The following is a 14,841-nucleotide window of genomic DNA, read 5'->3' as shown; positions in this document are numbered from 1 at the left end:
TGACTGTGCATCTGGTGGGGTGGGTTGTCACACTGTCCCCAATTTACAAATGAGGACACATGTGGCCAGTAAGCAGTGGAGAGGGCTCAGCCATCCACTGGCTGCTCCATCTGCACATGCCAGACTTACCATAGGAAGAGGCGGAGAAGACGAAGGGCTGGCGGCAATTGATGCAAACATTGCCCAGGTTGTTCAGCAATGGGTTGTTGGTGGAGCAGCGGTAGCACAAGGGCACCAGCTCCTACAAAAGCACAAGAACCACAACTGCCCAAGGACCAACCTGGAGGGAAGAAATGCTCCCCACTCTGATTTCAGCCCCCTGGGGCCTGGCTGCCAAGAAGAAAGGCCATCTGTGTGGGCAGGGAGGGGGCACTGGCTCAGGGCTCTGTGCTGTGGTGACTCAGGATAAGGGCCTACAGAGGCATCTGAGGCCCCATCACTTGGGCCCCACTGCTCTGGACACTCCTTCACAGGCAGGGCTCAGCAGCACATTTCTCCAGCAGGAATGACAACACCACAGCTGTCATTTACTGGCCACTTACCATGCATCAGGTACCGTGCTAAGCACATTATCTGGGCAAGCTCATCTGTCCTGTGGGAAAGCTATTATGTATGTCCCCATTTGATAGAGGGGGAAACCAAGGTTCAGAGAAATACAGACATAGCTAGGAAATGGTGGAGATGGGATCTGAACCAAGGTCTGTCTGATGCCAAGTCTCTGAGTTTGAAGGAGGAGATTGTGAAAGAGACAATAGGTTGTCAGGTTGGAAGAAGAGGGCTGGAGCACAGCTGCGCCGCAGATACATGGGACAGTGATAACCTGGTTCCAGAAGGAAGGTGGACTAGGGCAGGGGATCCTAGGATGAGGCGAAGGCAGAGCCACTTGGGCACAGAGGAGCAGAAGGAGGTTAAAGGCAGAGCAGTGTGGGCTGGGCTGCAGCCAACTCAGAGCCTCAGAGGAGAGCTGGGCGGCAAGGGAGGGTAGGACTATGGGGCCCACACCAGGGTCTGTGGCTGGAGCACAGGAGGCTGAGTAGAGGACAGAGGAGGCAGAGAGGGAAAAGCAAGAGTTAGCAAACCAAGGCTTAGGAAGGGGAGGAGGCTCACAGAGCCCTGAGAGCATGGTAGCCATCTTTCAAACAGAACCCAGGCCAGGAAAGAAGGCATCAGGAGATGTTCAAGAAGAGGAGGAGAAGCCTCCTGCTTGAGGGAGCTGTGCCCTCACCTCACTGTCATGGAAGGGCTTGGAGCGGATGGTCAGGCTGCCCAGCTCGATGGATTTCTGGAACCTGGCAGGAATATGCAGGCCTTGCAGCTTGTCATAGGCATGTCGGGCCAGCTTGTAGGCACCCAGGGCCTTGCTTTGCTTAGCCAGAGTGAAGAGTGTTTTTCTGTCAATGACAGGGTTAAGGACAGCAGAGGCCACACTGGGCCTGAGAGCTGGCACTGCCTACCCTCAAAGTGAGCCCCGTGCTGGAACACAGCTTGTGCTAGTGCCAGGACGGCATGGGCAGGAGCCTGAGAAGTGCTTTTCTCATTTGTGGGATGTAAGTGTACTTCTCGGATATCAAAGCACAGGGATTTTTCCAGAGATAAAGACAGTGCAGTTTCCATTAATATTTTAACCTTGCTTAGGTTCTCTGGGCCTGCTGATGGCTCATCTTGTACCCTGACTAGGCCAAAATGTCTCTCCCCACCTCGCCCAGCCTGCCAGCCAGGTCCTACAATGCCCAGCACCAAGTGCCATCCTGCTCCAGCCTCGCCAGGAGGAGACAGGTCCCAGACTGCCTGGGGAGCTCACTTAGATCCAGCTCACAGAGGTCACTGGGTGCACAGTACTTCTCTCTGCCTGCACTTCCACCAGGAGCCACAGCGATTTCTGAGGGACAGCCTCCCCGGCTCTCTGAGGCTCTCCTCTGGGCTCCTCAATCTGAGGCTGACAGGCCTTTACACTTGATCCCAGGTCACCTTAAATGCTAAATGTGCCCAGGCCAGGCCTGCCCTTCCTCCCCTGCCCCACTGGTGAACCCCCTTCCCCACTTCTCCCTGGCAAGCCTCAAGTACCATGCCTCCTTGGCACTCTTCTTCCCCCTGATGCTCCTGCTTCCCCACACCCCCAGTGTGGCACCTTCTACCCTAGCAGTTACATGGTGGTAAGTTTCCTTGTCTGTGTCTCCACTGTCACCCCTCCCAGTCAGGGACCATGTCAGGAGCCATTTCTAGGTCCCCAGTGGACAGTATAGGGTGAAGCTTAGGGCAGAGGTTCAATCAAACTCTGCTGACTTATATAGAACTTGTTGGAAAGGTTGGACACATGTGCTGAGGCTCTGGCAGGTGTGGCCCTGACCACTCCTCTGCAAAGGTCTCAGTCAATGAAGGCACAGCTTGATTTGGGGGAGTTTCCCCTGAAATGTAAATGATGGGCCTGGAACCCTTTAGAGAAGCTAGTTCTAACCGATTAATACCTCTGAGCTCTCTTCTGGGAAGGCCTTTTCCTCACAGAAAGGCGGCAAGGTTGGGGCTGGAAAGGGACTGAGAGAATATAAGCTTTAGAAGAGGACAAGGAGAATGTCCTTTTGGACTTTTATGACTATAAGGACTTTAAGGATTTTGGCTGTATCCTGGTCGTTTCTGGCAGCATGCATCCTCAATCCTCTTTTCTGCTTACAGCCTCTCAATGGCCCTCACAGGTTTGGGGAAGGTGAGGCCAACTCACAGGGAGGCCCTCAGGCCACTGCATCCCCAGCTTGGCTCCCACTCCCCTCTTCAGCTGCTCCCATACACCATGCTCACTTCACCTCTGTGCCTTTCCATGTGCTGGGTACTCTCCTGGAACATCTACTCTACCGTCTTCCCTGGTAGCTTATGGGATGGATGTCAGCAACTCCAGACAGCCTTGCCTGACCATGACCCGAGCTTTAGCTGCATTCCACCCTTGGGCACAGCACACATCCCACTGAACTAAGCCCAGTTCACTTGTTACTTCCTCTACTAGATGGCAACTTCGTCACCTATTGCCTGGCCCAGTGTCTGGGGCACAGCAGGTGCTCCATCTACTGGGCTGAACAAACACCCATCACCCTTCTACCCGGGGAAATGCCCAAGAGTCCAAGTGTTTTCTATATTTCAGTTACTCCCTCATTTATGGGTTCTGGGAGGGCTTGGGTAGTGTATTGGTTAGAGACCCACTGCTGGGCCAAGCCCAGAGAGCCCTGAAAAACAAATCTTCTCTTGGCACTGGCCCCTTGGCCTCCCTTGGCTGAGATGCTTCTACAGCAAAACAGCAGCAGCAGGACAAACTCTCTCTCTCTTCCCTGAGGGCTACAGGAGAAAGGGAAGGATCTGCCAGTAAAGTGCTCTGGAAAGAACTTTGCAGGGGCCATTAGACAAGAGGGGTGGGACTGAGGGTGGGGGTGAGAGAAAGGATACACCTTAGAGATACCCAAGGGGGGGTCTTTGGTCAGACTGTGCAGTAGGAATCTGGAGATGTTGAAGAGGGTTTCAGGAAGATGGGAACTGAAAGGCTCCTCCTGCAGAGAGAAAAGAAAATAGGGATTGAATTCCTAAGGCAGACACCAATGATTCTGAGTTACTTCAGTAGAAGAGCAATCTCCCTTAATGAGCATCTACTGTGTGCTTTCCAGCCGCCGTCTCATGTGGTCTTCAACATAATCCTGTGAGGATACACTGTCATTGCCACTGTATTGATGAAAACACTGAGGCCCAGAGAGACGACTTGCCCGAGTTATCCAGCTAGAAAAGACTGGAAAAGAGCAGAGCTGGGATTCAAACCCAGGTCTGATTCCAAAGCCCAAGAATGCCTCTCTTCCAAGCTGCACTGCCCCTGGTGTTGATAATAATTCCACTTCCTCGAGCTCAAGTTGTCTCCAATTAGCTCGAGAAAGAAGACCTTTCTTTTATGCAATTTAGGACATGACCCGACATAAGCATGTCTTTAAGTGGACGCAGTTAACTCTTTAGAGCATGAAATCACATGCCTCTTCTCCAGAAGCAGCCTAGCCGCCTGATGCCCACCAAACATGTACATGTAGTGGAGCTCCTCAAGGGCTCAGCCCCGTGCCCCCAGCACCTGGCACAGGCCCTAAGAGACCAGGCACTAACACACATGAATAGGTCTTCTGTACCTAGAGGCTGCCAGAAGCTCAGCATGGTAGAGCACAGGGAATTTTCTATCAGGGAGGGGTCCATAAAAGGTTAAGAAGGAATTTTGAAGGAATCTGGCACATTGTGTGCAAACTGAGACTACTGAAGATGACAAGATGAAAGCACGCCAGCTCCCCCTCAAGCACTTCAATGGTAATAAACTGACATTTCCTGAAGGGTCTTGCTAGGCTGTACTCATCAGGGAGCCAGGAGGACTTAGACCCTAATTGGTCTACATTTGTGAGGACTTGCTTTATACTACTTCTTGGGTTTGGAGCCCAACATTCTCTTGTTAGCTCTCATTTAAATTTCTACAGCCTCTGTTAGTTCCAAGAACCCAAGAAAACCTGAGACTGCATCCTTTTCTGGGTAAGAGCCAGGGAGAAGCCTGCCTCTGGTTACATCGCACTAGGTGTGGAAGCTAAGAAATGTCCCAGAAAGAACAGAATGGGGGGAGGGTCCTCAAGATTAACACTTCTCCTCTGGGAAAGAAGCCATCATATCAGGATAGGTCTGATGCTCCCCTTTCCAGTCTGCTCTGACTCAGAGCTGCTCTGCTGGGCTTTGATGCCAGACCCTAAAATACCACCCACCTCCAGGCCTTTGCACATGCTGTGACCTCCGCCAGGAATGCCATTTCTTCCCCTCCTCTTCCCTTGCCCCATTCTTACTAATCTCCCTCCTCTTTGCTTAGGATCATTTCCTCCAGGAAGTCCTCCTGGTCTTCTAAGCTTTTCTCTTGAAGGAACTGGACTACAACTGCTTGTTCACAGACTGTGAGTTCCTCATGGGCAGGGATGTCTTGTTCACCACTGTGTCCCAAGGCCTCAGCACAGGGCCTGTCACACAGGAGGGATTTGTTGAATAAAGAAATGGCCCAATGAAGAAGCCTCAGCTAGGATGAAAAGCCCCAGCTGGTGTGAAGATGCCACAAGCTCACAGCTGCATGTAGGTCCTGGAGAAGAGCTCAGTTATTACAGAAGGGAGACAAAGAGCTGAGCTCCAGAGTGGCTCAGGCAAACCAACACTGAGCTGGGGTCCTGACTTTCAAGCTGAGTTGAGTTTAGGATCTGTTTTAGGGTGGCTTCTTTCCACATGAGCACCTAATAGAAATGAGGGGCCTTGAAAAGACTGTAAGGGAAGATGAGGTACCTTGAAACCACTGACCTTGGTGTGAGGAAGAGATGAGATGAAGGACTGACAGCTGTCTCTGCCTAATAGAGGAGTCTCTCTTGCCAGACTTTCCTCAGAGACAAAGAACGTGCCGAGTGCCCAGCACAAATGTGGGGCAAAGACCCGGTGTAAAAGGTAGGGCCTTTGAAGATGGGCAAAGAACTGTGAAATGCTTAGCCTGCAGGGGAGAAGGCCCACGGAAAACTGGCTGGAAGCCTCCGCACAGGGCAGGAGGAATAGCTGACACTCATCTAGGGTCACTCTGTGCCAGGCTCTCTTCCAAGTGCTTTTCCAATATTAACTCATTTAATCCTCACAAGACCATCAAGTAGGTACTATTATCATCTCCATTTTACAGAGAAGGAAGCTGAAGCACAGAGGAAAGTAAACAACCTGCCCAAGGTCACACAATGGAGCTGGGGTGTGAGGCCGGTCGTTGGCCTTCTCCACGTTAGAGGGGGTGGAGGAGCAGAAGCTAAGAGCACAGGCTCCGGAGCCAGCCCGTCTGGGCTTGCATCCTGGCTCTCACGTACTAACTGTGGGATCTCTGTGTTCAGCATCTCAGTCTCCTCATCTGTAAAATGGGGATGACAATACTTACTTATCTCACAGCATGATTGAAAGGATTAAATACATCGATACAATAAAGTCTTTGGCACATTGCTTGCTAAGTAGTAAGTATTCAATAAAGGTGGGTTATTGGAATTATCCTCTTAGTTTATTAGCACAGGATAAGCTCACATTGTAGGAGCTTAATCAACATTTGCTGAGAGATTGAGGATACACAAAATGAGGGAACTGATAACAACCTATCACCTGTTCCCCATTGTCAGGAGACAGATTTAAAATGCTTAATCAAAAGAATCAGGGAGTGACTAAAAAGAACCATTTGGGTCTCTGGAGATCAAGCCAGCCCTCGTTTTATAGAGAAGGAAACTGAGAGCCAGAGAGAGAAAACAAATTGCTCAAGGTCAAATTGTTCAAGGTCACATAGCAATTGAGTGGCAGGGCCTAGGAGAGACCTTGGGGCCTTTGGTTAGAGCTGGGCCTTCACCCATCTAGAGTGGAACATCCACCCCTGATCATTTTAGAGATAGCTCTTTGTCTGGCTAACCCAGAGTCTGCCTGAGTTTTACAAACCTAAAGCTGGCAACTAGCAAGGCCCATGCTAGCCCTGGCTTATTAATTCAGAAGCCCACAGCTTGCTACAGGTCAAAAAGTGGCTAACTGAGGAAAATTGAAGTCCCAAACTCTGTCTCCCAGAAGATCAGAATTTCTCAGCAGGACATCCTGCCCAGTCGGTTTACTTTCCATCCAGAGGTCTGCTGCTCTGTAAGCCATGCCTGGGTCCCTAGCTTAGTAGGCAGCACCCTCACCAGACCCCATCTCCTAGCCACCTTACCGTATACTGATGAATGGCATGGTAGCCGTGGTACAGCTCGGCCAAATGCTGGAAGTGGTGGAACTTGTCGAGCATCACATCCTTCTGGGCAGGGTCTGAGGTGTGGAGCAGGAGGGGGTAGGGCAAGAGGGGAAAATGTGTCAAGCCGTGTCTACAAGGCGAGGCAGTGGCAGCATTGCTAGTGTCAGCTCTCCCCCGACATCAGGCTCGTGCCAGGGAGAGTGACATGGAAGTGCAGTGATGGGAAAGGTGCTGCTTAGGAGCTGGGACCATCTCAAGACAGGAAAAGTCTCAGCTGGGCAGAGTATGTAGCCAGGAAAAGTCTGAGGACATTTTTCGAAAGTCCTCCTGGATCCCACACTGCAGCCTACTGGGTCCTTCCACCGGGGAAGTGCCAGCTGCAGCAAGAAGCAGGTGATTACTGGCACCCGGACACACCAGAGGAGTCTGGCATGGAGGGTGGGCAGACGTCGGCTTTACTCATCTCACCTCAAGCCTCTTCCCTCTGTGCCATGCCTCATCCAAGGCACAGACCACTGGCCGGACAGAAACATGCCACCTTACACCTGGGCCTGACAGTTTCCAAACTAGGACCACAACTTCGGTAGGCTCACAGCAGCCTTACGAAGGCAGCAGGATAGGATTATCCCCACACCACAGATGGGGATATAGAGCTTAGGAAGAATTTGTGACTTGTTAAAAGTCACCTAACTGCCTCAATTCCAGTGTTTTTCCCATTCCAGCATGCTGGCCTTAGTCCAGTGAAAAACATCTCCCAGTCCCCTCTGCTTCCAGAACTCCCTCGGTGCATCATGGGAAATCTCAAGAAAGCAACATTGAAACTATTTTTCTGCCTGGGCTGAGTGAGAATCTGGAGTGTATTACTGTAAAGTGATCTCTTCTTCATCTTTCTATTTAATTAAGTTTTTTTTAAACCAGTGCTCACCTGGGTCCAGTTATAGGCTCCCAGGTAGCAGGGGAGAGATATGTTCTGAATCAGCAACACAGGGCAGGACCTCCCAACCATAACCCCAGGATGGCCCTCATACCATCATTAAATTTATGGGCAAACTGGAAAAAGATGACACACCAGATTATGCTGCTGCAAGACAGGGTTACGGACAATACACCCAGTAAACAAGCCCAGGGCTTTAATTAAAACGTCCCAGCTCTTTCGATGTTTATCTTGGTGCCAGAGCAGGGCTGGGGAAAACAAGCGGCCTGGCCGATGTTTACTTACCTTGAGCTATATCAAGGCACTGCATGGACAGCATCCAGTAATAATAGGCAGCGTCATTAAATCTGTTCTCCACCACAGCATTGTGTGTGAGCTGCTCCAGCACCTTGACTGCTTCCTGCTGCCGCCCGGCCTTGTGGAATGCTAGAGGGGCAAAAAAAAACACAGTTTGAGGAGTGGGATGGAATTATGCGGGGCTTGCAAGGGGCTGCTGTAGAAGTAGGACATTCATTGGGAGCATCTGCAGCACTTCGTTGCTGGGATGCGCCTCTCAGGCCGAAGGCTATAAATAGCCAAAGCTACATCCTGAAAAAAAGTACAGTGAGATATATTCCTTTTTGGCAGGGAAAAGGCAGCTGACTTTGGAAAGGCATGGCAGAAGAGAAAAATCCTAGGGGGCAAACTGCAGGGCAAAGTCTGAGGACAGCACTGTTGCCCATCACCAGTGAGGTTTTACCCTCAATCCATTCCAGGACAGTTTTGTGACATCTGGGGTGACACTCATAGCACCTGACACTTTAACAGGTTTGGTAGTTTACAGAGTGTTGCTGATTCCTTGATGGAGGATCACAACAGACTTACTAAGGTGGAGGTAAAGTGGCATACCCAAGGTCACAGAACCTAGCTCAACTCAAGTCCTCAGTCTTCAATTGTGTGCTTTTTAATGACAACCTTGAAAAATATGGCGCAGTTCTAGCAATCAAACATTTGTGAAAACATGCAAAAAAATCTCTCAATAGTTTCTATATCCATTTAACAGAAACTTCCTGAATCTTGACTATGTAGACAGACCGTCATGATATTGGGGGCTGCCAGGGAAGCACTTGTAGCTATGACACTTGCCCACATATGGAGACTCAGATGATCCAAATCCTCTGCTTTAGAGAAGGAAAAGGTCTGGCCTTTGTTCCAGTCTCATCTATAATCTCTTGTCTGAGTACCAAGTTACTATGGCGATGGATTCTTGGAAGGGCAGACACAGACAGATGGATAGGTTGATGTGTTTTGCCCAAACATGCACATACTTCAGCAACTGGGTGCTCTGGAAATGCTAAAGCAGAAGAGAACATGCTGTCTTTCAATGGGGGCTTTTAGCTGAGGAGCTCCAACAGGGAGACATTTGTTCCGCAATGTGTCCGGAGGTGGCAACTGTTACCATATAGAAGTGTAAATGAGATGCTATGGAATATGACACACCCAGCTTCAATAAGAAGACTTCTTAAGTAGGCAGCAAGACCTAGTCACAAGAATCCGGTTCCCAGCCAGCCAGATCCTGGTCCAACCATGGCTTTCTGACTTTGCAGGGCACAGTTAGCCTTGGTGTCTCTGCAGGGCTGCTGGCAAGGTTCAGGGTTATATAGTTAAGCGCCTAACCAGTGCCTGACACAGAGAAGGAAGTCACATTTTAAAATTATTACCACCAATTAAAGCTCTGTGCTTTCTTTCACTCCTATCTCAGATACTGCCATACCTGGAGTACAGTCCACTTTACCAATGGAAATGCCAAAGAGCAGAGGTCACCCCATTTATCTGAGCCAGAAACAGAACCCAAATTCCTATTTGCGGTAGAGGAAAGTGGCAGGTGAGACCATGCCAGACACTCTGTGGGAGTCCTCACATTTTGTCCCCACACCAGCCTGGCTCAAATTCCCTCTCTGCCACTTCCTTGCTGTGGGACTTCAGGCAAATCCCTTCACCTCTTCCAACCTGTTTCTCATCTAGGAAACAGTAGCTACATTATAGGGCTGTCGTGAGGATTGAGTGGGAAGCTATATTTGAATGCACAGTGCTTTGCTCAGAGAAGAGACAGGACCTGTCTAACGTCCGGAAGCAAGTGAGTGATGGACCCAGGTGTGTCCAACTCCAAAGCCCATGTTCTTTCCACTGCTCCCCAGTCTTTCACCATGAAACATGTCATATCCCCAGGATGAAGTCATCCATCATCAAGCCCACAATGGGAGGGGCTTGGTAGCCTTCCTGAAATGTACGCCTTGGCAGTGCCGTCTCCTGCCCCTTCTGCAAGGTGGCAGTCTGTGTGGCCTACCTTTCTGGGATTCCTCAAAACGATCGTTCTCTGCTAGCCACTGAGCGTAGGGCACATAGATGTCATCCTTAAACTCAGGATGCTTCTCACCCAAAGCAAAGGCCTGGAGGAAGGAGCAAATGCATTCTTAATAAAGCAGCCCCGACAGCCCCCATGAAAACATGGCACTTGGCTGAATCCATTAGGAATGTGTCATATTTTGCCAGCCTGACAACTCAGAGGGGGAGAGTGCCTCCCCCTACCACCACCCCCAGAAACGCAAAAACAAATCAGCTCTTTGAAAACAAAAGGCAATTAACAGCAATATGCAAGCGACTGGATTCAATAACAACACAGTCTGTTTCTGGACCACAGAAGCGGCACAGAATCGGAAACATTTTATTTTAAGGATTTGCGTGGGCTCCTGTAGGGCTGCAAACAGATTTCTTTTAATTGCAGGCGACACCTAAGGAAACAGAATTGACATTATCATCATCACTGCTTATTAGCTGTCAAAGATGACTGTGGACTTGGTGCTGTATAGGACCCAGTGACTGCTTTATCTAAGCCCCAGAACCACCTGTCAGGCCAGGAGAATTAGAAATGAGTCATGGGGGACAGTATGTGGCAACAAGGAGAAAGTTTGCCTGATGCACAGTTAGGACTGAGTGGTTCGTTCGTTTTCTTTCTTTCTTTCTTTCTCTTTCTTTCTTTCTTTCATGATTCTATCTATCTATCTATCTATCTATCTATCTATCTATCTATCTATCTAGGCTTCAGACCCACCGCAGAGCCCAATGCAGGGCTTGAACTCATGACCCAAAGATTAAGACCTGAGCTGAGATCAAGAGTCGGACGCTTAACCGAATGGTGCCCTTATTAATTTTTTTTCTAAGTAACCTCTGAACCCTACATGGGGCTCAAACTCACAACCCCAAGATCAGTAGTCACAAGCTCTGTGGACCAAACCAGCCCGGTGCCCCAGGACTTAATGGTTCTAAAATGCTGTAATATATGCTGCTAAAGAAATCTCCTAATAAATTTATCTTGAGAAGCCATTGTTGCCTGTCCTTGGCCCCACCTCTTCTCATCAGTAACCTTGTCACCTCAACAAATGGAGCCATTCATAAGGCAGACGAGAGTCAGATAACTTTACTCAGAAAAGGTCTTGCTATGGCTCTGTAAACTAGACCTCAGTGGGTGGGTGCATGGGTGGGTGGGTGGGGTAGAGCGAGGACCATAGGTACAGCCTCCGATCCTCTTGGGAATGAATTTCAATCCAGGGCACAGGTAGCTACACAGGTAGCACAGTGAGCTACAGGGTGGGAGTCAAGCCACAGAGTGGGCAGCACATCAGCTGCTACTGCCAGCCCGGCCCTAGCTATCTTTGCTACTAGCCCGGCTAATTCTTCACACCCACCCCTCATGCCAGAGATATCCAGGTTAGGAAAGAGCGGAGGAGAAGGAGCTGCCCATGAAAAAGCTCTGGCAGCTTGCACATGGAGAGTATGGGTGGCATTTTCTGTTAAAAGGCACCCAGCAGGTTTTGAATGTTACACGTGCCAGAGATCCATCAGTATGTGGCGTTGGTCAAAAGCAGTTCAGACCAACAGCAGACAGTGAGGGCTGTTAACTCTCATGTCCACAGTGTGTACTACAGGGCTGGCACAAAGCCAGCAATGCATAAAGATTTTCTGAATGGGGCATCTGGGTGGCTCAGTCAGTTAAGCTTCCGACTTTGGCTCAGATCATGATCTCAGGCTTCATGGGTTCAAGTTCCACATCGGGCTCTATGCCTACAGCTCAGAGCCTGGAGCCTGCTTCAGATTCTGAGTCTCCCTTTCTCTCTGCCCCTCCCTTGCTCAAGCTCTCTCTCTCTCTCTCTCTCTCTCTCTCTCTCTCTCAAAAATAAACATTAAAAAATTAAAAAAAAAAAGATTTTCTGAATGAATGATTGAATGAGCAAATAAATGGAAAGCTCATACTGAAAGGGCCTCTAAGACATTCTGGCTCAGAAAATTCGAGGCTTAGTCTCCTGATTGCCAGGCCAATGTTCATTCCCATGATGAGGGGCAGCTGCTCCCCATACAAACCCCAAAAAACTGACTATGGCCAGGTGGGGCCCCCTGACCCATTACGCAGGCTCTACCCTCACCTCGTCCCAGCGCTGGGTCTCCACGTGCAGCTGAACCAAGGACTTCAGGTCGCCAATCTTCAGATAGGTCTCAGCAGCATAGCCAGGGTTATCCAGCTTCTTGAAATAATGAGCGCACATTAGCAGGGGCTCCCGCTCAGCCTTGTCCAGTTTACGGGCAATGTCGATTAACCTGGAGAGATGAAAGCATAGGGAGAAGATGGACTCCTGTAAAAGGGGCCTGATCGAAGGAAGCAGCATTAGCTTTTGGGTCTTCTTGAGGGTGAGCTGCGTGTCGACTCATGTTGATGTCCCCAGTGATCAATATGGTGCCATGGCCCCTGGTGTCTGATGGGTGGTTATTAAATGAGTGAATACATAATCCAGAAACATTGCCCAGTGACTGGGAGAAGTCACCTGCTAAAGGACACCATTCTCCCCAACCTTGTGTGCCTTTCACAGAGTCACTATCTACACAGCAGGATCTGGGGATAGAAACAAACATCTACTAATCACCTGCTGGTACCAGGCATAGTGCCATGAGCTTTCCCATGTGTGATCTCATTGAATCTTCACCGCCCTAAGAAGTGGTACTATAATTCTCATTTTACAGATGAGATTAAAAGCTACGTGGAAGATGAAGCAGGGTGCTCAAGACTCTGAAGCCATGAAGTGGGAGAATGTTCTTTCTACCACCTTTTCAGGAATTCTCCTAGGAAAGTAGAGGCAGAGGCATGAGAATTCTTCAGCTGATAGGACCTCAAAGGAAGAGGCATGTGTGGGGCTCTGGAAGAAAGGCCCCCAGGAAATCTTGGCTGTGCCTCTCTTGCTGGCCAAGGTGCTGACCACAGGTGAGGGGACACAGGGATCATCACTGGCCACCACTTCTTCCCAGTGGTAACTGCACTCCCCCCTCCCCCCCCCCCCCCCCCCCCCCCCGCCACTACTCATGGGGCAGGAAGGCTGGATGGAATGTGCTCGTTCTTTCTGGTCAGGCGGGATTTGGAGTAAAACCAGCTCTCTCAGAGGAAAGGGGTTCTACCCAGCTTTCTCTTTGTGAGAAAAGAAGGGGAAGCAGCTGTAACAGATCCCTGTCTCATAGACAGGCAAGCTCAGGGAGGCCTGTCAATCTGTACTTAGAATAATAATGGCATCTAAAAATAACACTTCTCAGTGGAGAAAGGTGGCACAGCCAACCCCTAAGAGGCCCCCAGCCCCACCCATCAAACCAAATGTCCCTGGGGAAGAGGCACCTTTTACAGCCAGACCTGGAAAAAGAGGGAACATGCTTAAATATCTCTTTCCCAAACTAGTTAGGTATCTCCAGGATAACCTGATACATGTCAGTTGCAAATGAAAGTGACATGAAAAACCAGAGGGGAGAGCAGGGCCACAAATCTTCCTGGCTTTCTCCTGTAACATTCCTTCTGTGAAAAGAATAATTTGGGGGGCAAGATCTGTTGCCTCTGTCTCCAAGAAACTGTATTCTTGCACAAGAGAAAGATGGGATGGTAGGTCATCCACCAAAGTCCCTTTGTGAGGGGCATACACGCAAACTACATGGTGGAGTTCAAGGAGGTGACATAATCATTAACCAGCCCTCTCCTTCCTCAGGTCCTGCCTAGGCCACTACTTGACCACAATGTGGCTTTCAGAATAACCAAAAGCCTTTAGGGCTCAGACTGAGCCACCCTCAGGAGCCACTCCCTCACCTGTTCTTTGCCAGATATGGCAATGTGCACCTGTGCGCGCACACACACACACACACACACACACACACACACACACACGAATGTGAAGCCTACTTTCCCTGACTGAGGGAGAAGAAAGCCATCCTCTGGAGGTCTGATGCTCTAAGATTCTCAAGACTGAATCCATCCTCTCTCTGGGTGGCCCCACCCCACTCTCACTCCTCTTCTGTTTTCTACCTTGGAAAATGGCATTACTGACCATCAGGCCCAGAGTTCAGAATCGGTCTTCAACTCCCTTGCTGGACCAGCCTCAAGTCCACATCCAGCTGGGTCCTGTCAGCTGTGGCTCCTCCACGTCTCTTTCATTCCTGCAGCCACCATACTTCTCTCTGGTAACTAACTGCACTGGCCATTTGTCTGGCCTGCCTCCCTCTCATTTTCCCTCCATTCTACACCCACTGCCTGAGTGAGCTTCCAGCAGCACAGCCATGACCAGGGTTCTTACTCCTACTGACAAATCTCAATGCCTCAGCTTAGCGCCTGAGGCCCTCCCGAGGTGGCCAGCCCAGATCCCCCTGCCTGCAGCCAGTTGTCTATCACCCTCTTGCCCCCACTTGTGTATTCCAATCTCAGCTGACGCCTGGTTTGTGATGTTCTTTTGGCCTCATACCCTTCCCCTTCCTACCACCTCTACCTCTTAAAATTTATCAAGGCCCTTCATACAAAGACCACCTCCTAGGAGAAGATGGCCACAGTTCTTCCCCTGAGAATTCATGTCTCCTTCCCTGATGTGCTTAGATCTGTTCTTGTTCTTTTTTAGTTCCTACCATTACACATGTTAGGAGCACTGAAATCAGCCAGGTCAGTTTGAAGCCCAGCTCCACCGTTTGCCAGCTGTTTTGCCTCACGTGATCACTTGGTCCTTGAGCCTTGGTTTCCTCATGGAAACACCACAGCTTTGGGTACGGGAGAGAATCAAATGCCTGCAAGATACTGCAGTGCCTGACTCCTAGGGAG

At 49.9% G+C, this 14,841-nt stretch overlaps 1 protein-coding gene across 3 annotated transcripts in view; it reads right to left on the bottom strand.

The window, feature by feature from the left end:
• Positions 1-14,841, bottom strand: part of IFT122 (intraflagellar transport 122) — a 73,280-nt gene that overhangs the window by 3,621 nt on the left and 54,818 nt on the right. For all 3 annotated transcript variants that reach the window (XM_042911213.1, XM_042911219.1, XM_042911208.1), the window contains 7 exons: positions 12,155-12,326; positions 10,021-10,123; positions 7,980-8,120; positions 6,740-6,834; positions 3,430-3,530; positions 1,226-1,391; positions 130-241 (listed from right to left, as the gene is read on the bottom strand). In XM_042911213.1, coding sequence (XP_042767147.1) covers positions 130-241; positions 1,226-1,391; positions 3,430-3,530; positions 6,740-6,834; positions 7,980-8,120; positions 10,021-10,123; positions 12,155-12,326 — 890 coding nt within the window. The remainder of the gene's footprint in view (positions 1-129; positions 242-1,225; positions 1,392-3,429; positions 3,531-6,739; positions 6,835-7,979; positions 8,121-10,020; positions 10,124-12,154; positions 12,327-14,841) is intronic.

The sequence above is a fragment of the Panthera leo genome, chromosome A2 (genome assembly GCF_018350215.1).
Source record: "Panthera leo isolate Ple1 chromosome A2, P.leo_Ple1_pat1.1, whole genome shotgun sequence".
Classification (NCBI taxonomy): Eukaryota; Metazoa; Chordata; class Mammalia; order Carnivora; family Felidae; genus Panthera; species Panthera leo.
The sequence above is the reverse complement of the archived record's forward strand: the minus strand, read 5'-3'. Positions and strand labels throughout refer to the sequence as shown.